The sequence below is a fragment of the Bos mutus genome, chromosome 22 (assembly GCF_027580195.1).
Source record: "Bos mutus isolate GX-2022 chromosome 22, NWIPB_WYAK_1.1, whole genome shotgun sequence".
In the NCBI taxonomy this organism is placed as follows: Eukaryota; Metazoa; Chordata; class Mammalia; order Artiodactyla; family Bovidae; genus Bos; species Bos mutus.
This window is the reverse complement of record NC_091638.1, coordinates 33,031,458-33,056,818: the sequence shown is the minus strand read 5'-3', so window position 1 is coordinate 33,056,818 and position 25,361 is coordinate 33,031,458. Positions and strand designations below refer to the sequence as shown.

The following is a 25,361-nucleotide window of genomic DNA, read 5'->3' as shown; positions in this document are numbered from 1 at the left end:
TGGGAACCTTTCTGCACTGACAATTGGAAGAGGTACTTTCAGATTTGGTTGATTTGAAAATTTTTGTCTCATTGATTGTAGGCGGAAGGTGCATTGCATCTTGGCGGATAAAAGGCTGCTATCATGTCGCTCTCAGCTCCACTCTCATGTGACACAGTGCCCCGAAAAGTTCAGGCTCTGGCTCTAGGGATCAGAGAAGCTAAGACTTCAGGATAAAAGAGTCGCCTCGGCGCAACCTTGAAAGACAAGTAGACTTGAGAAGTGGGAGGGGATGAAGAGGAAGGTGTGGACACAGAGGCCTGTCTGCTGAGTGGCCATGAAGGCCCATCCCAAGATGCTTATATCCTACATTTTCTAGCAGTTACCAAGGGGCATCCATCGATGGTTCCAGGAAGGAACCTGGGCAGGGACCTCACCCTCGTGGCACAGAAAGCCAAGACAAAGGTGAGAACCGAGAGCAGGTAGGGAGCTCAAAAACCGAGGGTATACTGTTTACTCATCAGAATCTCCCTAAGAACACTTGTTCTTAAAGTATGGATTTCTGAACCCCATCCCAGAACACCCTAGAATGAGGCTCAAAATAGTTGTGTTTTTAACAAGTTCCCATGATGGTTGTTCTACAGCCACTGGTATCATTAAACAGTTATAACATGGTGGTAGAGAGGATGAGGATGACCCGTTGCAGTAGACCAAGAGCCAGAGGGAAGGGTATCGATTAGGGACCAGTGAGGAAGGAACCAGAGGAATCGGTCACCTTAGATCCTGAGGGAGAGGGAGGTGTGGAAGAGAGTGTCTTACCGCCTCCCTCTAGCTTTTCCAGTAGGAAATACTGCAAACGCTTGGACACTGAATAGAAACTCTGAAGAACAAAAGGAAGCAATGGGATCAGGTAGGATACTTACACACACAGTTACCAAAAGAACTACCCTATTGGATGAAGTTTTTTCCAGCTTTAGCACTACTGCTATGTGGGGCTATGTAACTCTGTCGCGGGGACGGCCCTGTGCATTTCAGGATGTTGAGCCGCATCTCTGGCCTCTAACCACAGAAGCCCACAGCAACCCCCTCCCCAGTGTGTGACAACTAAAAACATCCTCGGACATTGCCAAACATCTCCCTGAGGGCAAAACTGTCCCTCGGTGGGAATAACCACTCGCAACACATACTTCTTTACTCTTAGAGGTCTTGAAATTAGGAACATGTAAAAATCTAAAGCTTCTCAAACTTCAACGTGTGATTTGCTTGTATTTGCAAGCGACAAAAACACCCTTCAAACCATTGCCTGTAGTGCTAAGAAGACACTGCACACTTGTAAGGAGTCTTAATACCGACAACTCAAATAGGGAGAAATGACTTAGCACATTTAGCAACTGCAGAAGACCCTGGTTTGATTCCTGGGTCGGGAAGTTCTACTGGAGAAGGGATAGGCTACCCACTCTAGTATTCTTGGGCTTCCCTTGTGGCTAAAGAATCCACCTGCAATGTGGGAGACCTGGGTTTGATCCCTGGGTTGGCAAGATCCCCTGGAGAAGGGAATGGCTACCCACTCCAGTATTCTGGCCTGGAGAATTCCATGGCCTGTATAGTCCAGGGGGTTGCAAAGAGTTGGACACAACTGAGCAACTTACACTTTTCACTTTCAGGTAATAAAACTCAGAATTTAAGGAAGGAAAATCAAGGCAGGATGTCAGAGAAGTTAGATTTCCCCCAACAAAGCAGTACCCGCCTCCTCTCTGGGGATATTGAAAACAATACAAGCAGAATCAACTCAGTGTCTGCCTTGCTGGTTAGGGAGCTGTCCACACTCATGTTCCTATCTTCATCTAAGACTATTCATATCTCAGGTTGACTGCTAACTTTGTTACATTCGCATTTCAGTGGAAAAGAAAATTTGGACTAGATGCCTGACAGTAGCTGATCTTTTTCTTTTCGCCTTTCTGTGTTGTGATGCTGCCATGCATGGACTGTTAATGAAAATGCAAACTATTTTGCTATATAGTTAATAATACCCCCTTGAGAGCGGTAAGTGTTCTACCTTTATGTGACTGTGGTCTCACCTAGGGTGTGAGGTCCAGTGTCAATTTTAAGACACAGCTTTTGTGAGCTCGATGCCAGTCGCCATTCCACAAATGAATTTACTCTATGTGCATAAGCTCCATAAAAGACATAAAATGTTTTATATAGTTCAAGTCACACCGACTTGGATTACTAAAGGAAACAAAGTTTTATGACTCCAAGATTATTCTCCAGTGCTGTATCACAAAAAAGAAAAACGAAAAGTAGCTATGTAGCATGAGGGCTGGGGGAACTGTATTATGCTTCTGCAGCTTTTCACAGCGCTAAATGAAATGTCACTGCCGTTGAGGATTCGCTAGAGCAAACTCCTAATCCCAGCACATAGAGCTACAACACCCCTCCAGGCCCACTTCCTGCAAATACCCTCGTGAACTGTATGGAAACAGCAGGGAGCTGCGCAAGCAAGGGGCTCCTCAGATGCATTCTGTCCCAGAACACAGCTGACTGGTGCTCAGTATCTTATTTTATATTTCTGTGTAAGAGTCAACGTTTTGCAAGATTATGCTTCTATTATTTCTTAGTCTACAAGAAACATGAAAAAAGGAAAGATTTATGGTTGACAGATTTAAGACCCTAGCTCTTTGGCCACTGCCAGATTTGGATTTCGGAAGAGGTAAGGGAAGAGAGGCTGAGGGGGGCCCATGGGAAAGGACAGTGGAATTAATTATCTTAAGGCAGGATTTGCTTAACAGGCACACTTGGGTTTACCCAGATCGAAAGATTGTGGGAGCGGGTTAGAAGCGGAGCGGATGAAAATGATGGCAGTGTTGGAAACAGTGCTGCAGTGACGAGTGGGTGTGTGTGTCTTTTAGAATTAGGGTTTCCTTAGGGTATAACATATATTCACTGCTGCTAAGTCGCTTCAGTCGTGTCCAACTCTGTGCGACCCCATAGACAGCAGCCCACCAGGCTCCCCCATCCCTGGGACTCTCCAGGCAAGAACACTGGAGTGGGGTGCCATTGCCTTCTCCAATATATTCACTTCCATGTGTAAAATAGACAGCTAGTAGAAAGCTGCTGTATGACACAGGGAGCTCAGCTTGGTGCTCTGTGATGACCTACATGGGTGGGGGACGGGAGAGAGGTGACAGATGCATCCATATTTTTTGCTGTTCACAATTAAGTGAATCAGCCATAACACTGAAAAGCAATTATACTCCAATTTTTTAAAATGGTGGCAGTATTAACTTCCTTCCTCTACCAATAACCTCCATGAACTTCTCCTGCCCTGGATAAAGAAGCATAGATCAGGTTATTTAACCTAGTGATCATGATATCACTAACAAGGACAGCTTAGTTGATAATTGTAATTAATGTTAAAATGGTCTTGATTTTGGAATTATTTTATAAAGAATAAATCAGACAACATACTAGACTATTAATCTGAGATGTAATAAATATCAGCTAAAATTTACATGTAAAGTTTATTTTTAAATCTTGTTTTACAATAGTATGTTTTAGACTTAATCTTTTATTAATGACTTGTTTAAATAAGATCTTGTTTATTATAATACCTCATGTGCATACATAGGAGAACTCACCTGTTCTTGCCCTCAGTGGCTGAAGATGACTGAGAACTTGAGTAATTCAAAACACTCATAAAGAGGGAAATGTAAGCAAGGTGAGAAACCATTCAAGGGATATTTTTCCTCCTCAGGGGGCCAAAGCTGACACAGCAACCAGGACTAAGCAGTCATTCCATTCCAGTGTGTGTAGCTCATTAGAATCCTAGACTGACCTGTTTTATTAATTTTTGTACAAGAAACAGTGTGGAGCTATTCAGCCAGCTCTGGGACTATTGGGTGAGCAACCCAGCAAGGGGCCCTAACATCACCGCTCTGCTCCCAGACAGGAAGCTGACAGAATGAAGCAAGTAAGTGGAGCAATGTGTGTAAACTGAGTGCGTTTTACATGATGCACTCAGAGATACAAGGGATGTGCATCCTATCCGTGAAGGATTCCCTGAATAATGATTTCTTTCTAGAGAAGAATGGCAGAAAGCGCATTCCTTTGCAGCTGGCAAAGCACCATAGAAGGAGGACTAACCGAGGCTGAGACGGTTGGAGCAGAAAGAACGAAGGTAGGTGCTCTGCAGAGTTATCTAGTGAGGGCCACACAAGCAGAGGTGAGCTAGGAGCACAGAGAAGCCACTCAGAGATTTGGGGGTGGACCAGCTTAGCAGATCTGCAACTCACAAAAATGACTCCCTTCTATGGAGAACAGGCAGGAAGGGAAGCAAGAGTGGATATGAGGAAGCAATGTTGGTCATCCAGACACAGTGGAGACCGCCCGGGGGTGGTAACTAGGGTGATGCAGAGAGGGGGCGGGGTGTGGGAGTACCAGTCCCTAAGACAAAACAAGAGTGTGGACAGCAGGAGAGGAGAAAGAAGTTCAGTTTCTGGCTCGAGAACTGGGTAGAAAATGGTGTGTTTCAGAGACGCAACTAGAACGAGGATGAATGGGCAGGAAACACGACTTACAAGGCTTGAATTGGAGTCTTCAGCCAATTCAGCCAGACTAAATCTCCTCCGAGGTGGCAGGTATTCTATTTCAGTGAGTCACCAGGATGTGGGGTCTGGCCACGCTGGTTTGATGCACGGGACTGTCAACTCTGAAACCTTTACTTTAAATCGGCCCGTGAAGGAGCTGAAATGAATTCAGCAGCCCTGCTTCAGATAAGGCATCCCTCCACCAGTCCTAACTCCATAAATCTGAAATGGAGGGTGATGCTGAGAAACGCGCTTTTCACAGGGCCCGAGTGGTAGAGGGGCATTGCCCACGGAACTTTACCAACGTAACATTACCCTCCCTCTTGGCGGCAGGATGAAATGGAGGGGGCAGGTTACAGGAAGCGGAAGCTGCCAAGTACAGCTGTGCTCTGTCTATACTTGCCTTGGTAGTTTTGACTTTGTTGCCACTGCTACAGGACCAACCTGAGTAATCGGGCAGCACTCGGCAGTCCTCTCCTTCCAAACAAGGATCCATGTGACACCACCATTTCTGAATCACAATGGAAGCTGGAAGACAAAGGCACGTAACACTTGTGACGCGGTTTCTTCCCTCCAAATCCAGGCAACATAAAGCTCAATGCAGGTTAGGACACTGGCTTCCAAGACTGCGTATAGGTGTCACCATAAGGAAGGAATCCAACCCATATACTTAACGGAAAAACACCATTTCTTTTTTATGCAGTTGGCTAACATTATGATGTAGGTAGTAAGACCTCAGACTGTGCGGCCTTCTTTAAAGGAGCTCGGACGAGCTGTTTTATTCTCAGCTTCGGTTTCTTCACCTGTACAATGGGGGGAAAATAGAGCCCCCCCCAAAGGATGGCAAGGGGATACAGCCGACCCACGTAAAAGCCCTGGCTGACTTTGCACCAGTCACTGTGTTGTCAGGAAATACTAGCTGTTACTGTGTCTCCGTCTCTGGCTGCAGGTAACAGTGGTGGATGCTGATACCGCAGGTGTGAGTGCTGCTGACAAGAGTGTCAAGACAGAACAGACAACATTTTCATCCCCGAAGGTGCTCACCTCTCCATGCCGTTCCAGCTAGGTGAGTAACCGCCTGAGTCAACTGGGCGCCAAGTTAGGAGGGGGAGCACTGGCGCCCCTTCGCAAGCCCACATTCTCGACCAGTTCGCTGGCTTACCTGCGACTGCCCTTCACCTCACCATCCCCACAGCCGCCTGCCAATACAGTGATTCATGCTGCAAGCCCATGAATCAGAAAGTAGCACCCCAGTTCTCTGAGTTTGCAGGTAAAGATGAGAAATTAAGGGGAAAAAACCATCAGCGTGACTAGTTATTCCCATAGATGTCAAAGGACAAAAAAGACTGTGACAGGTTTTTTAAGGGGACCCCACCCAGTAGGCTGGTAGAGGACCAAGCTCCAAAGCTGCGGGTAGTGTGTGTGGATTAGGGGTGGAAGTAGATTAACCTTTCGTTGTTGTTTAAATAGTAACAGGTTGCTTTTTTTAAAAATACCCCAATGGATTCTAAAACTGCCTCAGAACTCTGAAAGTCAAGTTCAAGAAAAAGCAGGCGTTACACAAGCCTACCTTGGAGGAATCCAGACCACCACCATAAAGTAAGTGACACAACTTTATGACTTCGCAGTGCATATAAAAATCAGGTTTACACTACCCTGTAGTCTATTAAGGGTGCAATGGCACTGTATCTATTTTAAAAAAGCAAACCCTCAATGTATATATACTGTGATTAAAAAAATATTTTACTGCTCAAAATTGCTAACTATCATCTGAGCCTTTAGTGAGTCATATTCTTTTCACTGATAGAGGATTTGAAGTATTGCAAAAATTGCCAAACTGTGACACAAATACACAAAGTGAGCAAAGGCGGTTGGAAAAATCATGCTGATAGACTCACTCAGTGCGGAGTTGCCTCAAACCTTCAATTTGTCAAAACGCAGTATCTGTGAAGTACAATAAAATGAGGCATGACTAAATCCTAACAGTTACTTTCTCGTGAATGCAGGACACCTTAAAAATGAAGGGAAGACACCTAGTAATTTCAAATTCATTACAACTCTAAGGTTAACAGTGGTTATTTTTTTCCTGTGGTTTATACAGGAGAGAAAACTGAGGTCCGGTGGTATTAAGCAACCTGCCCAAAGTCACAGTTTTTGCAAATAGCCAAACGGCATTTGAACAGAGGTGCCCGAGCGCAATGCTGAGTACCTACCTCCTCCCCAGCAGAGGCCCCTACTGGAGGCAGCAAACGCGACGCGGCATGACAAGGGGACAGAATGGTTCCATTACCGGCGGAAGTGACGGCTTACGGTACCTTCTCTGAGTGCAGCCACCATTCCAGGTTCTGACCCAACACTGAGGTGTTACCCAGTGAGTCCCCTCCAAACCAAGAGCAGTGCCCGAGTAAGGCAGATCTGTGATCTAGAATAACCAGCTGCTACTGAAATCAGAAGGTGCCAACACTGAGAAAGGCATAGCGCTAAATGGGTTATTTACTGTGTCAGAGACTGCACTCGCTGGATGGACGCACTGGGGTCAAGTCTATGCAAGTTGTATTTTTTTCAGCCCCCAATATCACAACAGTTTCACCTTAAAATTGTACAGAGTGGTGTCATTTTGAAAGCACATTTATGTACTGTCCTTCTTGTGAATTGTCCCCAGAACCTCCCCAGAAAAGGAGGCAGATGGTTCCAGACCAAACACCAGAGCTTTCCACACCACGAGCAGTATCTGAATCTAGACTCTGCATCCATCAATCTTTCTGCTTACACCAGAGTTTAAGTAATAGTTTAGACAAGTAAGTGCTATGCAGAGTTGACCATACGCATAGTGCTGACTAGTCATTCCTTATTTTCTGAATGCCTTAGTCTGGTCCCAAGTAGGTACAAAGATGAGGAACCTTCAATTTAAAATACCGTCTCCAGGACAGAAAAGTTATATAAATGTTGACAGACTTCATTGTATTTACACAGAGTTAAAATTGAACATGAAATACTGTCCAGAAAAATCTTTACAACTGTTCCAAAGACAAACTTTCTTCCACTCAGCAGTGGAGACCTGTGTGCTCCTGGCAGGTATCAGAGCTACACGGATGATTCGAAAGCAGCTCTGACAGGTGCCTAGAGATCCAAGAGAAGGTAAGAGGGACAGCGAAGGGCGAGCAGGAGACATGTGGCTGAAGTGAGGGGTCAGCAAGGAAGCAATGGACATTCAGGGGCAAGTGAACACTTGGTTCTCTCAGCTCTAGGAAGCTTGTGACCAAGGTAGTGCCCTCAGCCAGGAAACCTGTGTCCCCAGAAGATGAGAGAATGTAGAACAAAAAGGAGTCTGAGAGAAAAGACCAGCTGAGGTGGAGTGAGGTGAGAAGTCTGGGAATAAACTCCCTGCCGAGGAAATGGATGAAATCCAATTATCTCACCTTCAGAGCACAGAAGTGCTGGTATCTCCTCACTGGACCATGGGGATCCAAGACAATGCTGATGAGAAATCTAGAAACGGATCTTGGGGGAAAGATGATGGATTCAGGCATTCATCACAAATAGGCCAATTCCTAACTGAATTGCCTAGTTTTGTTTAAAGATTGAAGTGTATTTTAATAAATAAGCATGTATTGATGCCTTACGGAATCATTTACCACAATCCTGTCATTTAATTGGAAAACACAGAGCGTATTTCTAAAGACAGATTCACCACTGACTCCTAAAACTAGCAAAGCTGTCCTGGACTGTAAAGCACTACTACTTGTAAAAAAGAAACTGTTCATAGTTGATAGAACGCAAAGAGGGAGGGGCTTCCATAAGCACATACTGTATCCAGGATAAAGGTTTTTGTGAAACACTTAATCCCCGATGTTCTTTCAGAAGAGAGAGACATAGTAAGAGCCGCCCGGGTAGCCAAAATACAAGTTTCACTTTCCTTTAGGAGTTAAGGATTGAGGAAGGAACGCACAGTGAAGGTGAAAACCAAGCGGGGGATTGACCTAACAGAGAAGAGAGTGATTAACAGCCTGCGAGTGTCAGCCCGGAGCGCACACGGAGCAGGGCTGTAAGCTGAGACAAAGGACTCAGAAATAGGATTCTATTAACTCTTGAGAACATCTGCCCACTTAACTGAGTCTTGTCTCCGCAGGAAAATAAGTTTGTAGGAGGAATACATTTTTTTTTTCCTGTTACCAAGTACCATAATATATTTTAAATGAGAAAGTTATCTTGTCACTTCTATTTTTAAAATGAAATTCTTTAAAAAGCCCCATGCCTTCCTGACTTAGGAAAACACAAAATATCCCTATCTTCAAGCTGCCGAGCTGTAACAAATTTCTGGTTTTATGCAGGAAAGGAAATTTTAAAAAGACAGTGATGCTCCCGTTTTATGGGAACGGCTAGTACTTCCTATACGTTCTTTTTGGGGGACAGTGTGGCAAGGCGGCTAAGTAGCTAAGGAAAGCTGATGCACTGTCTTTATCTCTCTGTTGTATAAAATAGATGGATGTTTTTGGTTTCTTGCCCTTGTTCCAAATAAATATTACTCTAAATACATACTCTGTTTTCTTTAATACATAATTATTTAGATAAGCCCACCTTCAAATAAGATTAAGAGGCTCACTTCTCTATAGCTGGTCTCTCCCTTCTTGATTTATTTTGATTGCTTTTACAAACAGTTAAGGCTTTTCTAAAGAAAAGTGTTTCTACACTGACACTACGGACAGAAGATGTTTAAAATGGAAACCGTCACAAGAACATCAAAACAAGAAGAGGTTTTGATGTATTTCATCTTTAGCTCTTTTGCTCTTACCTGTGTTATTTCAAAACACCTGACATGTTCCTTAAATATTAAGCCACTGATTAACTTTTAAGAAAGGTATGTGGAAAACCTTGCCAATAGACATGCTTGGTATTCAAGAAAGGAAGCCATTAGAAGCTGACCCAGGTAACATGCATAAAAGCAGTAGTGGGAGGACTGTGATTTTTTAAGGAATCTTTTACTTGTTCACACATTTCACCTATGACCCAGTATTGTTATTTCCACAGAGTACAAAGTGAGGCTGTGGATGAAGACATACACACTCCTCCTCTGTGATCTAAGATGCTTCTAAATGCCACCTCACACAAGCACATCCACACACAGCAGAAACCTCAAAGGCGGGGCTTCTCAACCTTGACACTCCTGACATTTGGAGCCATCTAATTCTTCACTTCAGGGGTACAGCCTACGCATGTTAAGATATTCAGCAGCACGACCCTCTCCCCCAGCATAAAGACCAAAAGCATCTCCAGGCATTATGACATGTTTCCAAGCTGGAGAAAACCTCCCGCAGTGGAGCAACAATGGTCTCCAGTCACCTACAGTCACGATCCAAATGTCCTCAGCCCAGAATGAGAAGATTTGTTGGTTCATCAAACCTCATCAAAGCTTTGCTGGGTGAAAATACAACTCACTCTAAGTAAATATGTCAGCTCTAGTCCTTGTCTCCCTTCTTCCCCCCACTGAAGGTAATTCCACAAGTCTAACATCTACATGTTTCTCTGTCCCCGACAGACACACAAATCCTGGGCTCACCATGACACCTATGCTGACAATCCATCTGACCTGTCAAATTCAGGGAGCACATTTTTCCTTCTGAGAAATATTTGATATGAACTTCGCTCACAGCATTTCCTACCTTTCTTATTGGCAGAATCTGCTTCATCCACTCTCCTTGAATACAAATTCCCAGACAGCAGGCAGTAAGTCCAAAAATGTGATTTGCTCTCAGACCTTTACTATCAAGGGCCTGTGTATACCTCCAGATTTGTCTTCTGTCATTTCTGAGCCAGACGAGCTGCTTCCACTTCCCAAGGCTGCCCGGCTCATTCTCAGGTGCTCTACACGCCCCTCCCTCCTACATAGTAAAGTCACACTCATGGCTCCTCATGGGTACCCCTTTCTCTAAGAGTCCTTCATTTACTAGACTTTAATTATCTATCTTGCTTATTATTAGCAAACTCTGGGTTGAAAACAGGACCTCCAGCATCTAGGACTTGCCAGGTACAAAAGAGCTAAATTAAAACTAGATAAATGCACACACATATCCTTCCAACTTTCAAAGTGCTTCAGTAAAGGATACTTCATTGTCACTTAGCTGACCAACACCGAGAAAAACTCAGAAAATTGCTTCATCACTCAGGTAGCACAGAGAAAACAGCTAGTAACAAAACCTTGTGAACTCACATCTTAAAGACAGACCCCACATCTGACCACACAACCCACAATTCACAAAAGATGTCTTCAGGACACGAAGTAACTCTTATCCTTAGTGAAGTCTGACATCTCAGAAAAGGCATTGGGACATCACTGAAAGAAAGGGGAAAAAAAAAAACCTTTGAAAAGTAACTGTCTTCTAGTCTTAGGCTTTTGTCTTATTAAGTTTTTATAAACCTGATATTTAGAGAGCATTCAGTTTGACAAAATAAATTAAGCTTCATTGTACTACACATTTATCTCATTTTATCATAAACCAATCCAGCATTATCTCTATAGGGCTATATTTTGATAAATGTGTAGAATACAGTTCCTACCACAAAACAGCCTTGTCTATGCCCGAAGAAGATGCAAAAGGAAGAATGCTTAACAGCTAAATAGTTTCTGTTTCAGGATCCAAGTAATCACAGCTTCAATCAAATAATTCTTCATTCCTTCTCCCAAATCCCAAATGTGTATTACAGACACATTTCAATAATTCAGGGGGATTTCATAAGTTAATTATAATTTTAAAAAAAGCTGGATGGGAGGAAAAAAGAGCTATTTTTAACTACTAAAAGCTGTAATTTCCCAGAAAAGCACAAAAAACACTAGATAAGTATCTGTGGTATGGATTAACAAAAACGCATAAAGATAGTCCAATGTCTGTACCAAAATTAATGCCCCTCTTCTTGCCTTTAATTTAAATGTAAATTCAAGTAAATTTTATATTTTAGATCCTATCCTTATTGACAAATAAGATAAAAGGAAGGTATCAGCAGACACTAGGTCTCCCCACATGCCAGTTAGCAGCATGATATTGCATAATTATTATGGGATAAAGATTAAGCAGGTAAAGCTAAAAAGCCCGATTCAAAACATATTCAAATAAGGAACAGAAGATCAGAGACATATGAGAACAGACATACATCCTAACTAGAGTCTAAAGTACAACTTCTAACACCGCCTCCGTGACTTTGAGCCCATGAACGCTGACTATTTGAGCCCAACACCGACTATTTGCCAGGCAGTGCTCGTGCAGGGGACACAGATATGAAGACTCACAATCCTCTCTCTCTCAGGGTTTTGGGATGCCCTGGCCACCAGATGTTACACCAAGCTTACACAATGGCATAAAGCTTATCCTGCAACACAGAAGCTTCAGGTCCCACGTTCCCACTTAAATACACACGCATCTGGAGTGCTCTGGAGGTGCACATGCTTAGCGGCTCCCAATCGCACTGGACACACGGACATGATGCCACTCAGAGATGGAGATATACAGAAAGAACACTTGCATCATCACAGAAAGCTCTACTGTGCAGATTCCGCTCTGAGACCAGACACTCGGTCTCTACCACTCACTGATCCTCCCCACCAAGGCACTCAAGTAGCCTGTGAGCATGTTTCCTTTGCCACAGACGGAACCAAAATGCCTTTCAGTAGAAGAACAGCTAAATAATTACAACCTGCCCATATGAAGGAATGCTGTAGAGCAATTAAAAAGGAAACAGGTCAACAGGTACTAGGACACAAAGATCTCCACAACGTAGTACTAACAGGAATAATGCACACTGAGTTAAGAAATAGCCACTGGGATATCCTATCCGTTTGTGTAATACACATTCATACCAAGATCGACCACATTTTCTGCAGACCTGTTTGAAATACACAAGTATATATATTGACCGAACAGAGAAATGTAGTTACCCAGAGAGTAGAGGCCAAAAAGGATTTTCCCACATATCAAATGTAAAACAAGCTAGTTTATGGTAAGGGATTAGCATTTCCTTTACTAAGAGACAGATGCTAATGGGAACTACTGTACTTTGTAGTTCCCCAATAAAAGTGCTTTCCGAATTGTAACACATGATTTAGACATACAAGATTTTTATATTCAAATTTCCCAAACCAGACAGAGTATGAACACAGTTTATGTAATGATTCATGACTTCCTGTAGACGTGGAAAGTCTACAGAGGTCATGTTTGGTCTGGATAAAATGGCAGAGTAGGAAGAACATGAGTTCATCTCCTACCCTGGAGACACCAAAACCACAAACAGATACAGAGCAACTGTTTCTGAGAATGACCTGAAGGCTGGGAGAACAGGCTTTCTGCAAGTAAGTCTATAAAGAAAACGTCACGTCCAAACAGGTAGGAGGGGCACGGGCGCGGTGCAGTCAGAACCCACACCCCTGGTGCGGGACCCGGGGTGGGGAGGGACGTCACGACCGGGAAGCCCCCAGCCCAGGAGCGGGCGGACGGGCCCCACGTCGGGTGGCCCAGCCCAGGGGTCCTGCACTAGCAAGGTGAGCTCTTAGAACGGCCTTGAAAACCAGCGGGACTCAGGGCGAGGAGAGCTGGGGGAACACAGACAACTGACACTCCGCTCTTGAAGGATTCACACACAAACTCACTTATTCCAAGTCCCAGAACACAGGCAGCAGCTTGGAAAGTGCCCCTGTCACACGGGAAGGAAATTCAGGGACTACGTTTAGGACGAGTACCAGAGAGGCAAGCCTCTGGTATCACCTCCAGGGACAGAAGTGCTGACAGGGGCTATTTTCTTGAACCCTCTTTTTACCTAGCTGGCCCAGTGCCGCTGTGCGGCATTTCTGCAGCCCCATCTACCGCGCTAACACTGTGCCCCGCCCCGCTGGGGTCAGTCCCTCCCAAGGAGATCCACCCTTCCCTGGTGGGCCACCTCAGCGCCAGGTGCCCCTGCAAACCAGCTCCCATAAGGGGAACTCCGCACAACCGCACTCTCACAAGAGTCATGATCAAGCCTCACAGCCGGTTGTCCCAGAGACCAGTTTCATACCCAGGACGTGCCATAAACAGTCCTGGCCAAGCCACACAACCAGCCAGCCAGGGCATCAGCCCTGCCCCCATTGTGTCTGCAGCAGTAGAGACTCAGCCCTAAAAGGAAGGTGCACGCGGCCCACGCCGGTGATTCCGGTGTCTGGGGGGTGCAGGGTAAGGCGGAAGACATATGGGACCTGAGCCCTGGCACACTCCTCTCTAATCTGCAAGCCAGGAACACTTCTCCAGGGCTCTGGTTGCCAGAAGAACCGGGGTGGGGCATGGAGAAGTGCTGCCGCCTTGTGGACATTTCCTGTATTAACAACTTTAAACCCAGTGTTTCTGGCACTTCATATTTACAAGGTTTATGGGGCTGTAAAGCACGCCTGCTCTCAAGAAATGTCCTGGGGTAGGTAATCGAAAAAGAATTCAAAACATGGAGGACTTTCACGAAGGCAATTTCAAGAGATAAATTTAACACAGCTTTTTTTTTTTTAAGCACATGAAAAGATGCTCCACATGGCTCATTATTACAGAACTGAAATCAAAACTACAACGAGGTATCATCTGCCACTAGTCAGGATGACCAACATCAAAAATCTACAAATAATAAACGCCAGAGAAAGCATGGAGAAAAGGGAACCCTCCTATGCACTCGTTTTGGGAATGAAAATTGATAACAGCCACGATGGAGAACAGTATGGAGGGTCCTTAATAAGCTAAGCAAAGAAGCACCACATGACCACTCCTAGGCCCATATGGAAACAAAAACCACAACTGGAATTGGCACACACACGTAAATGTTCACTGCAGCACTGCTGGCAAAAGCCAAGGGGTGGAAACAATGAGAATCTCCATCCAGAGATTAACAGATAAAGAAGAGGTGGGACATATATACAGGGGAATATTCCTCAGGAATAAAACTGAATGAAAACGATGCCTATTCCAGCAACATGGGTAGATCTGGGTATAATCATCCTTAGTGAAGGAAGTCAGACCAAGAATGACAAAATGGCCATGGTATCACTGATGCCTGCAACCTCAAAATCGATACACATGCACTCATTTGCAAAACAGAAACAGAATCACAGACATAAAAAACGAACGGTTGCCAAAGGGGCAAGATGGGGTGGCAGGAAAACAAATTAGGAGATTGAAATTAACATAAACACAGTAATATATTTCAACTAGAAAATCAACCAGGACCTATTGTATAGCAGACGGAACTCCACTTAACACACTGCAGTAAGATGTATGGGCAAAGAATCTGAAGAAGAATTGATACATGCATATGTGTAACTGAACCAGGTTGATGCAAACTGAAAAGAAACACAACATTGTGTGTCAATGTTACTCCAATATGAAACAAAAATTAAAAAGATAAATGCCAACAACACAGGCCTTGGACCCCTGGCCTGGAGTCACATCCTTGGAGCCTGAGCCACCCTGAGTCCCAAGGCTGGACTGGGTTGGAGCTGGGGAGGATGTGCCAGTAAATAAGCCCCCTTAAACCTGAAGTGCCTGGTCCCTGTGGATGGGACCCTGATCTCCATATCCAGATGCGCCCTCCTACCGCTCAAGCAAACCCAGAGCTTTCAAACGATGCTGACCCTTTGGGCTGGGATCTTAAAGAAGTCTCCTGTCCTCCAACAACCCCAGTGGTGGGCTTCCCACCAGCAGCCTCCTTCCTGGCAGTCCTCCCACCTAAGTACCATAGCACACTCAGCATCACAGTTAGGGGAGGGCTTGGGATTTCTGTGGGGAGTGCAGGTTAAGGGGGAAGAAGTCATGAGACAACTCTGGAACAGATTTTCTCTGGGGCTCTGGTTGCCTGAGGAACCTAAGTGGGGCCAGAGAAAGGGCTGCCGTCTTATGGACTTCTCCTGAAACAACAAATTGAAAACCAGGACTTAGGACACTTCAAATTCACTATTCGCAGATGTAAAGGACACCTGCCCTCAAGTAATGTCCTGAAGTAGATAACTGAAAAAGAATTCACAAGGCAGACCTTCAAGAAGCCAATTTCAAGAGGTCAATTTGACATACCTTTTTTTTTTTAAGCACACGGAAAGATGCTCCATGTGGCTCATCATTAGAGAACTGCAAATCAAAACCACAATGAGGTATCCCCCTTACCAGTCACAATGGCCATCATCATAAAGTCTAAAACAGTAAATGCCAGAGAGCACATGGAGCAAGGGAGCCTTCCCATTCTGTTTTTTTGGAGTGTGAGTTGGTACGAGTCACAATGGAGAACAGTATGGAGGTTCCTTAAAAAAATAAAAACAGAGCTATCACACGATCTAGTCATTCTACCCTTGGGCCTAAAGGCAGAGAAAAACTGGAAAAGATGCTTGCGTGCCAACATTCACCGCAGCACTAGTTACAATAGCCACGACGGGGAAGCAGCCAGTATGTCCATGGACAGATGGATGACAAAGAAGATGCGGTACAGTTACAATGGAATATGACTCAGCCATTAAAAAAAGGAAGAAATAAGGCCACTGCCAGCAACATAGATGGATCTAGAGATGACCGTATTAAGTGAAGGAAGTCAGAGAACGACAAATAGCCTACAAGATCACTTACGGGTAGCATCTAAAAATCAATGCAAATGAACTCATTTGCAAAGGAAAAACAGTGACCCACACCTTAAAAACAAACTTAGTGTTACCAAACAGAAAAGGTGGAGCAGAGGGAGGGATAAATGAGGAGGCTGGGATGAACATATATCCATTAATATGTATAAACAAGTTAATCAACGAGGACCTACTGTGTAGCACAGGCAACTCGACAGAACACTGTAATAACCTAAACAGGAAAACAAAGAAGAATAGATAGACGTCTATGTATCACTGAATCAAGTTGCTGTACACTCAAACACAAGATTATAAATCAACTATATTCCAATAGACATTAAAAAGATTTTTTAAATGCCATCAGTATTCCCCTCAGGCCTCGGGTACCTGGCCTGGTGTCACATCCCTGAAGCCTGAGCTGCCTTGGGTCCCAAGGCTGGACTCGGGTGGAGCTGAGGGGCCTGGGGAGGGATGTGCCAGCAAATGAGCCCCCTTAAACCTGGCATGCCTGGTCCCCTGTGGAAAGTGAAAGTGTTAGGTGCTCAGTCGTGTCTGACTCTTTGCCACCCCATGGACTGTAGCCCACCAGGCTCCTCTGACCATGGGATTTTCCAGGCAAGAATACTGGAGTGGGTTGCCATGCCCTCCTCCAGGGGATGTTCCAAACCCAGGGATCGAACCCGGGTCTCCAGCACTGCAGGCAAATTCTTTACCATCTTAGCCACCAGGGAAGCCCTGTGGATGGGAACCCCTTCTCCAGATCCAGGCAGGCCCTCCTACAGCTCAACCAAACCCAGTACACCCAAAGAACAGTGGACCCTCTGGGCCAGAAGAGCTCTAAAAAGTCACCTGGTCTCCAAGTCTCCCGGAGCTGGGATTCCCACCAGCTATCTCCTTCCTCAGAGTCCCCCCACCTACAGCACCCTCAGCATCACAGTTCTGACAAGGCTTAGGATCTGTATGGGTGGTGGAGGGTAGCGGGGGAAGAAGTCATGAGACAGGAGCCCTGGCACAGCGTACTCTATAACAAGCCAGGAACATGACTTTCTCTAGAGTTCTGTTTGCCCAAGGAACCCGACTGGAGCATCAGGAAGTGCTGCCAAGAATTTCCCTGGGGGTACAGTAGATAGGAATCTGCCCGCCAATATAGGGGACACAAGTCTGATCCCTGGTCTGGGAAGATACCACATGCCGTGGAGCAACTGGGCCCGAGCGCCACGGCTACCAAGCCTGCACTCTAGAGCCTGTGGTCTGCAACAAGAAAAACCACCACAGTGAGAAATCCAAGCACCACAAACGAGAGTAGTCCCCGCTCTCTGCAACTAGAGAAAAGCCAATGCAGTGACAAAGACCGGGCACAGCCAAACTAAATTAATAATAAAAAGTGCTGCCGCCTTGTGGACATTTTCCATAACAACAACTTTAAAATCGCAGCTTATGGGCACTAAGAGTTGGGCACGACTTAGCGACTTCACTTTCACTTTTCACTTTCATGCACTGGAGAAGGAAATGGCAACCCACTCCAGTATTCTTGCCTGGAGAATCCCAGAGACAGAGGAGCCTAGTGGGCTGCCGTCTATGGGGTCGCACAGAGTCGGACACGACTAAAGCGACTTAGCAGCAGCAGCAGCAGCATATACACAAGGCCTCAAGAAATGAGGCCATTTATCTCCTCAAGAAATGTCCTGGAGTAGGTAGGTAATTGAAATCATGAATTCAAAACAGGTCAGACCATAAGGAAGCCAATCTGAAGAGGCCAGTTTAACATATGCTTATTTTAAAGCACAAGATGCTCCACATGGCTCATTATCAACCATCTGAAAATCTACACAAGGTGTCACCTTGCACTGGTCAGAGTGGTCATCATCGAAAAGCCCACAAAGAATAAATGCTGGGGAGGTTGTGGAAGAAAGAGAATCCTCTTCCTACACTCTTAGTGACGATGTAAATTGGTATAGCCACTACGGAGAACAGTATAAAGTTTCCTTAAAAACTAACAATTGAGCTAGCATATGATCTAGCACTCCCACTCCTGGACAAATATCCACAGAAAACAGTAATTCACAAATATAAATGCACTCCAAGTTTCACTCCAGCACTGTTTACATCAGCCAAGACAGGGAAGCAATCTAAATGGCTATCGATAGATGAATGGATAATGAAGATGCTGTATATATACACAATGGAATATGACTCAGCCATTAAAAAGAAAAACAATGCTATTTACAGCAACATTTACAGAAAAATAATGCTATTTACAGCAACATGGATGGTACTGGCAAAGTAATATCTCTGCTTTTCAATATGCTATCTAGGTTGGTCACAACTTTCCTTCCAAGGAGTAAGTGTCTTTTAATTTCATGGCTGCAATCACCATCTGCAGTGATTTTGGAGCCCAGAAAAATAAAGTCAGCCACTGTTTCCACTATTTCTCCATCTATTTGCCATGAACTGATAGGACCAGATGCCATGATCTTAGTTTTCTGAATGTGGAGCTTTAAGCCAACTTTTTCACTCTCCTCTTTCACTTTCATCAAGAGGCTTTTTAGTTCCTCTTCACTTTCTGCCATAAGGGTGGTGTCATCTGCATATCTGAGGTTATTGATATTTCTCCCAGCAATCTTGATTCCAGCTTGTGCTTCTTCCAGCCCAGCATTTCTCATGATGTTCTCTGCATAGAAGTTAAATAAGCAGGGTGGACAATATGGCATATTGAAAAGCAGAGATATTACTTTGCCAACAAAGGTCCATCTAGTCAAGGCTATGGTTTTTCCAGTGGTCATGTATGGATGTGAGAGTTGGACTATAAAGAAAGCTGAGCACTGATGAATTGATGCTTTTGAACTGTGGTGTTGGAGAAGACTCTTGAGAGTCCCTTGGACTGCAAGGCGATACAACCAGTCCATTCTAAAGGAGATCAGTCCTGGGTGTTCATTGGAGGGACTGATGCTGAAGCTGAAACTCCAATACTTTGGCTACCTCATGTGAAGAGTTGACTCACTGGAAAAGACCCTGATGCTGGGAGCGATTGGGGGCAGGAGGAGAAGGGGATGACAGAGGATGAGATGGCTGGATGGCATCACTGACTCGATGGACGTGAGTTTGAGTGAACTCCAGGAGCTGGTGATGGACAGGGAGGCCTGGCGTGCTGCAATTCATGGGGTCGCAAAGAGTCGGACATGACTGAGCGACTGAACTGAACTGAACTAGATGGTACTGGAGAATATCAAATAAAGTCAGAAAGAGAAAGACAAGTATCATATAATATCACCTCTATATGGAATCTTTTTTAAAAATGATAATTAATGTATTTATTAACTTATTAGAGAAAGAACTTAATGGTTCCCAGGGGTGAACCTATAGATTGGGAGTCTGGGATTCACATGTACACACTGCTATATTTTTCTTTTATCTGTAAATATATTTGTTACAAGCATATTTCCCAAACCATGAGGTCATTTTAAAATGATTATATATACATATGTGTGTCATATTTAATATATAATGACATGTTATATATATAAGTTCAGAACTTTTTTATTGAGGTAAAACTGAAAATTACACACTGCTGTATTAAAATAGATAACCAACAAGGACCTATTATACAGTGGCCTGGAACTCTGCTCAGTATTCTGTAATAATCTAAATAGGAAAAGACTTTGGAAAACAATAGATACATGCATATGTGTAACTGAATCACTTTGCTGTATACCTGAAACACAATGCTATTAACTACACTCCAATAAAAATCATTTTAAAAACAACAGAAAAAGCACATACATTTCAAGTGTCATGGAACATTTTCTAGGATAGATCACATTATTGCCATAAAACAAGTCTCAATAAATTTAAGATGACTGAAATCAAGCATCTTTACCAACCACACAAGTATGAAACAAGAAATCAAATCGCAAGAAGAAACCTGGAGAAAACAAAGATGAGGCGACTGAATAACATGTTACTAAAAAAAAAAAAAAAAAACAACACCAATGAGTCAATGAAGAAATCAAAGAGGAAATCAGAAAACATCTCAAAAATAAAAATAAAATACAATTTTCCAAAATCTATAGGATACAGGAAATGTAGTTCTAAGGCGGAAGTCATAATGATACAGGCCTACCTCAAGAAACAAGAAAAACGTGAAACAACCTAACTTACCATCTAAAGAAATTAGAAGAACAACAAACACAGCCCAAAGTCAGCATAAGAAAGAAATATTAGAGCAGAAACAAATGAAACAGAGACTAAAGAGAAAATAGAAAAGATCGACAAAACTAAGAGCTGGTTCTCTGAAAAGATAAACAAAATTGATTAACCTTTAGCCAGACTCATCAAGCAAAAAAAGAGAAAGGGCCCAAATAAATAAAATCAGAAATGAAAGAGAAGTTACAACCAACACCACAGAAGCACAAAGAATAGTAAGCGATTAGTACAGATAATTATATCCCAGCAAACTGAACAACCTCAAAGAAATCTAGAAACATGTCCTTCCAAGACAATCAAGAAGAAATAGAAAATGTGGATAAATTGATTACTAGTATTGAAATGGAATCAGTAATCAAAAAACTCACAACAAAGTCCAGGATCAGATGGCTTCACAGATGAATTCTATAAAACACTTAAAGAAGAGTTAATTCTTTTCATATTATTCCAAACATTTAAAGAGGAAAGAATGTTTCCAAACTCATTATCCTTATACTAAAACTACAGACCAAAAGTTAAGACCAAGACTCTACCAAAAAAAAAAAGAAAATTACTGGCCAGTGTACGTAGTGAACATAGATGCAAAAAATCTCAACAAAATATTAGCCAGCCTAATTCAACAATATACATTAAAAGGACCATGGTAGCGGTTCAGTCACTCAGTCATGTCCAACTCCCTGCAACCCTATGGACTATAGCCTGCTAGGCTCCCCTGTCCATGGGATTCTCCAGAGAATACTGGAGTGGGCTGCCATTTCCTTTTCCAGGGGATCTTCCTGACCTGGGGATCAAACATGGGTCTCCTGCATTGGCAGGCAGATTCTTTACCAACTGAGCACCAGAGAAACCCTAAAAGGACCACATGCCATGGTTCAGTGGGACTTATTCCAGGAATTTTAGGGTGATTCAATATCTGCAAATCAATCAACGTGATATACCACATTTACAAAATAAAGGAGAAAACTGCACGATCATCTCAACAGATAAAGAAAAAGCACTTGACAAAATTCAACATCCAGTTGCTTAAAAGCTCACAACAAAGTGAGTATAGAGGAAGGCACCTCATGTAATAAAAGCCACAGACAAGAGACCACAGGCAGCATCACACTCAAAGGTGAAAAGCTGAGAGCTTCTCCTCCAAGATCAGGAACAAGACAAGGATCCCTATCACCACTTCTATTCAATGCAGTATTGAAGTCTCACTCCTATGAAAAAGAAATAAAAGTTATCCAGATTAGAAAGAAAGAAGCAAAACTGTCACTGTTTGCAGATGTTACAATAGTACATATTTTTAAAAAACCTTAAAGACACCACCAAAAAACTTAAAACTGATCAAGGGATTCAGTAAAGTTGCAGGATACAAAAATCAATATACATAAGTATATTGTATTTCTATAAACTAGTAATAAACTATCAGAAAGAAAAGTTCAGAAAATGATCCCACATGGGATAAGTCAACCTCATATACCACTGGTGGGAATTTAATCTGGTGCAGCCACTGTGGAAAATATTGAGATTCCTCAAAATACTAATATTAGAACTACCATATGATCCAGCTATCCCATTTCTGGCTATTCATCCAAAGAATAAAAAATTTGAAATTTTTTCTGTTTTGTTTGTTCTTTATTTTGTTTTATAGATTCCACATACAAGTGAAATTGTATGTTGTTTTTTCTTTATCTGACTTATTTCACTTCACATAATACCCTTTAGATACATTCATGTTGTTGCAAATGACAGAGTTTCATTCTTTTTATGGCTGAGTAATATTCCGTTGTGTGTATAGGGACTTCCCTCATGGCTCAGTGGTAAAGAATCCACCTGCCAACGCAGGAGACGTGGGTTCAATCCCGGCTCAGGAAGATCCCCTGGAGGAGGGCATGGCAGTCCACTCCAGTATTCCTGCCAGGATAATCCCTGGCAGATTATTGGAAAAGAAATATGCACCCCTATGTTCATTGCAGTATTATTTACAATAGCCAATGTATGGATAAAGAAGATGTGAGATATAGATGTGTGTATGTGTGTGTGTGTGTACACATGCACGCACGCTCAGTTGTGTCCAGCTCTTTGCAATGCCATGGACTGCAGCCCACCATGCTGCTCTGTCTGTGGGGTTATCCTGGCAGGAATACTGGAGTGGACTGCCATGCCCTCCTCCAGGGGATCTTCCTGAGCCGGGGATTGAACCCACGTCTCCTGCGTTGGCAGGTGGATTCTTTACCACTGAGCCATGAGGGAAGTCCCTATACACACAACGGAATATTACTCAGCCATAAAAAGAATGAAACTCTGTCATTTGCAACAACATGAATGTATCTAAAGGGTATTATGTGAAGTGAAATAAGTCAGATAAAGAAAAAACAACATACAATTTCACTTGTATGTGGAATCTATAAAACAAAATAAAGAACAAACAAAACAGAAAAAATTTCAAAGATACAGGAAAAAAAAAAAAAAACTGGTGGTCTCCAGAGGGGAGAAGTATGGGAAGCTGGACAAAACAGGTGAAGAGAATTAGGAGGTACAAACTTCCAGTTATAAATTAAGCCATGGGGATATAATATACAGCATGGGGAGTACAATCAGTAATACTTTAATAATTTTGTATGGCAACAGATAGTTACTAGACTTACCATGGTGATCACTGTGTAATGTATATCAGTGTTGAATCACTATGTTGATCATTTAAAACTATCACAATACTCTCAACTATTATTACTATCATAATAATTCAACAAAAATGATAAAAATCTACATGACTTTTATTAAAAAATTAAAAATCTACAGAGGCAAGCAAACACTGCTGTTACTTTTCCAAATGAATCTGTGATTAGTGAAGATGAAATAATTCTCTGCTATGCTAACACTCACCAAGCATCAGCCAATGCGGAAAGATATAAATAAAAGATCCCGTTCCCATCTTCAAGCAACTTGTAGACTAATGTGAAGACAAACATTCAGCAAGTTTTTACAACAAAATGATATCCATGTCAGGAACTGGAAGTATGGTGAGATACAGAACATATAGATTTGAAAGAAAAGGCATCAACTGGACAAATGTGTTTTGAGGGGACAAAGGCAAAGATTCAAGTATGGATACAGATGGGTGAAGTGCAGAGATGAAAGGGAACAGAGAAGACTCCAGTGTGGCTAGGGTACAGGAGTTGAAAGAAAAACAAAGAAAAAAAGACAAAACCAGATTATGCAGGGTTTCATCAGCCACACCAACAGGGTAAGGACTTTAGATTTCATTTTAAAGACGGCAGAAAGTTGCTGAAGTAAGGTTTTATTGATAAATATGAGAGTGACGTGACAAGCCCTATTTCCATAGAAAGATCATTCTGGCTACTGGGTGAATGCTGGAACACTAAGATGGTTAGCTCCGCAAAATATGACAAGGCCCTTAGACTGTGGAGGGGACAGCCGAATACAGAAAAGCAAACTGATCTGAGGACAAGGAGACAGAGTATGATTTGGGCTCAATAATGGAGAAAATACATATATTAAACTGTTCTTAACACTGTACAGGAGGTGCTGGGCAGAACTGCTGGACTCAATATGCCAGCAAATTTGGAAAACTCAACAGTGGCCACAGGACTGGAAAAGGTCAGTTTTCATCCCAATCCCAAAGAAAGGCAATGCCAGAGAACGTTCAAACTACCGCACAATTGCACTCATCTCACAAGCTAGCAAAGTAATGCTCCAAATTCTCTAAGCTACGTTTCAACAGCACATGAAATGAGAATTTTCAGATGTTCAAGCCGGATTTAGAAAAGGCAGAGGAACCAGAGATCAAATTGCCAACATCCATTGGATCATAGAAAAACCAAGAGAATTCCAGAAAAACACCTACTTCTACTTCACTGGCTATGCTAAAGCCTTTGACTGTGTGGATCACAACAAACCGTGGAAAACTGTTACAGTGATGGGAATGCCAGACCACCTTACCTGCCTCCTGAGAAGCCTGTATGCAGGTCAAGAAGCAACAGTCAGAACTGGACTGGACATGGAACAACGAACTGGTTCTAAATCAGGAAAGGAGCACGTCAAGGCTGTATATTGTCACCCTGCTTATTTAACTTATGTGTAGAATACATCATGTGAAATGCCAGACTGGATGAAGCACAGCTGGAATCAAGATTGCTGGGAGAAATATCAATAACCTCAGATATGCGGATGACAGCACCCTAATGGCAGAAAGTGAAGAACAAAGGAGCCTCTTGAAGGTAAAAGAGGAGACTGAAAAAGCTGGTTTAAAACTCAATGTTCAAAAAACAAAGATCATGGGATCCAGTCCAATCACTTCATGGCAAACAGATAAGGAAACAATGGAAACAGTGACAGACTTTATTTTCTTGGGCTCCAAAATCATTGCACATGGCAACTACAGCCATGAAATTAAAATATGCTTGCTCCTTGGAAGAAAAGCTTTAACCAACCTAAACAGTGTATTAAAAAGCAGAGATATTACTTTGCTGACAAAGGTCCATATGGTCAAAGCTATGCTTTTTCCAGTAGTCATGTATGGAGGTGAAAGTTGAGCCATAAAGAAGACTGGGCACAGAAGAATTGATGCTTTTCAACTATGGTGTTGGAGAAGTCTCTTGAGAGTTTCTTGGACTGCAAGGCGATCAAACCCATCAATCCTAAAGGAAATCAGTCCTGAATATTCACTGGAAGGACTGATGCTAAAGCTAAAGTTCCAATACTTTGGCCACCTGATGCGAAGGGCTGACTCATTAGAAGACACCCTGATGCTGGGAAAGATTGAAGTCAGGAGGAGAAAGGGATGACAGAGAATGAGATGGTTGGATGGCATCACCAACTCGATGGCCATGAGTTTGAGCAAGCTCTGGGAGATGGCAAAGGACAGGGAAGCCCGGGGTGCTGCAGTCCATGGGGTCGCAAAGAGTCGGACACGACTGAGTGACTAAAGAATAGCAACGACGACAACAACAAACTGTTCCAGCTGGAGAGCCAAAATTAGCCTT

General features: G+C 43.1%; 1 protein-coding gene across 1 annotated transcript in view; it reads right to left on the bottom strand.

Annotated features, from left to right (window-relative positions):
* Positions 1 to 715: 715 nt before the first annotated feature.
* The window catches only part of TAFA4 (TAFA chemokine like family member 4), a 125,319-nt gene continuing 100,673 nt past the window's right edge, over positions 716 to 25,361 (bottom strand). The window contains exons 4-5 of the mRNA XM_070358949.1: positions 4,881 to 5,093; positions 716 to 762 (exon numbers count right to left, since the gene is read on the bottom strand). Coding sequence (XP_070215050.1) covers positions 716 to 762; positions 4,881 to 5,093 — 260 coding nt within the window. The remainder of the gene's footprint in view (positions 763 to 4,880; positions 5,094 to 25,361) is intronic.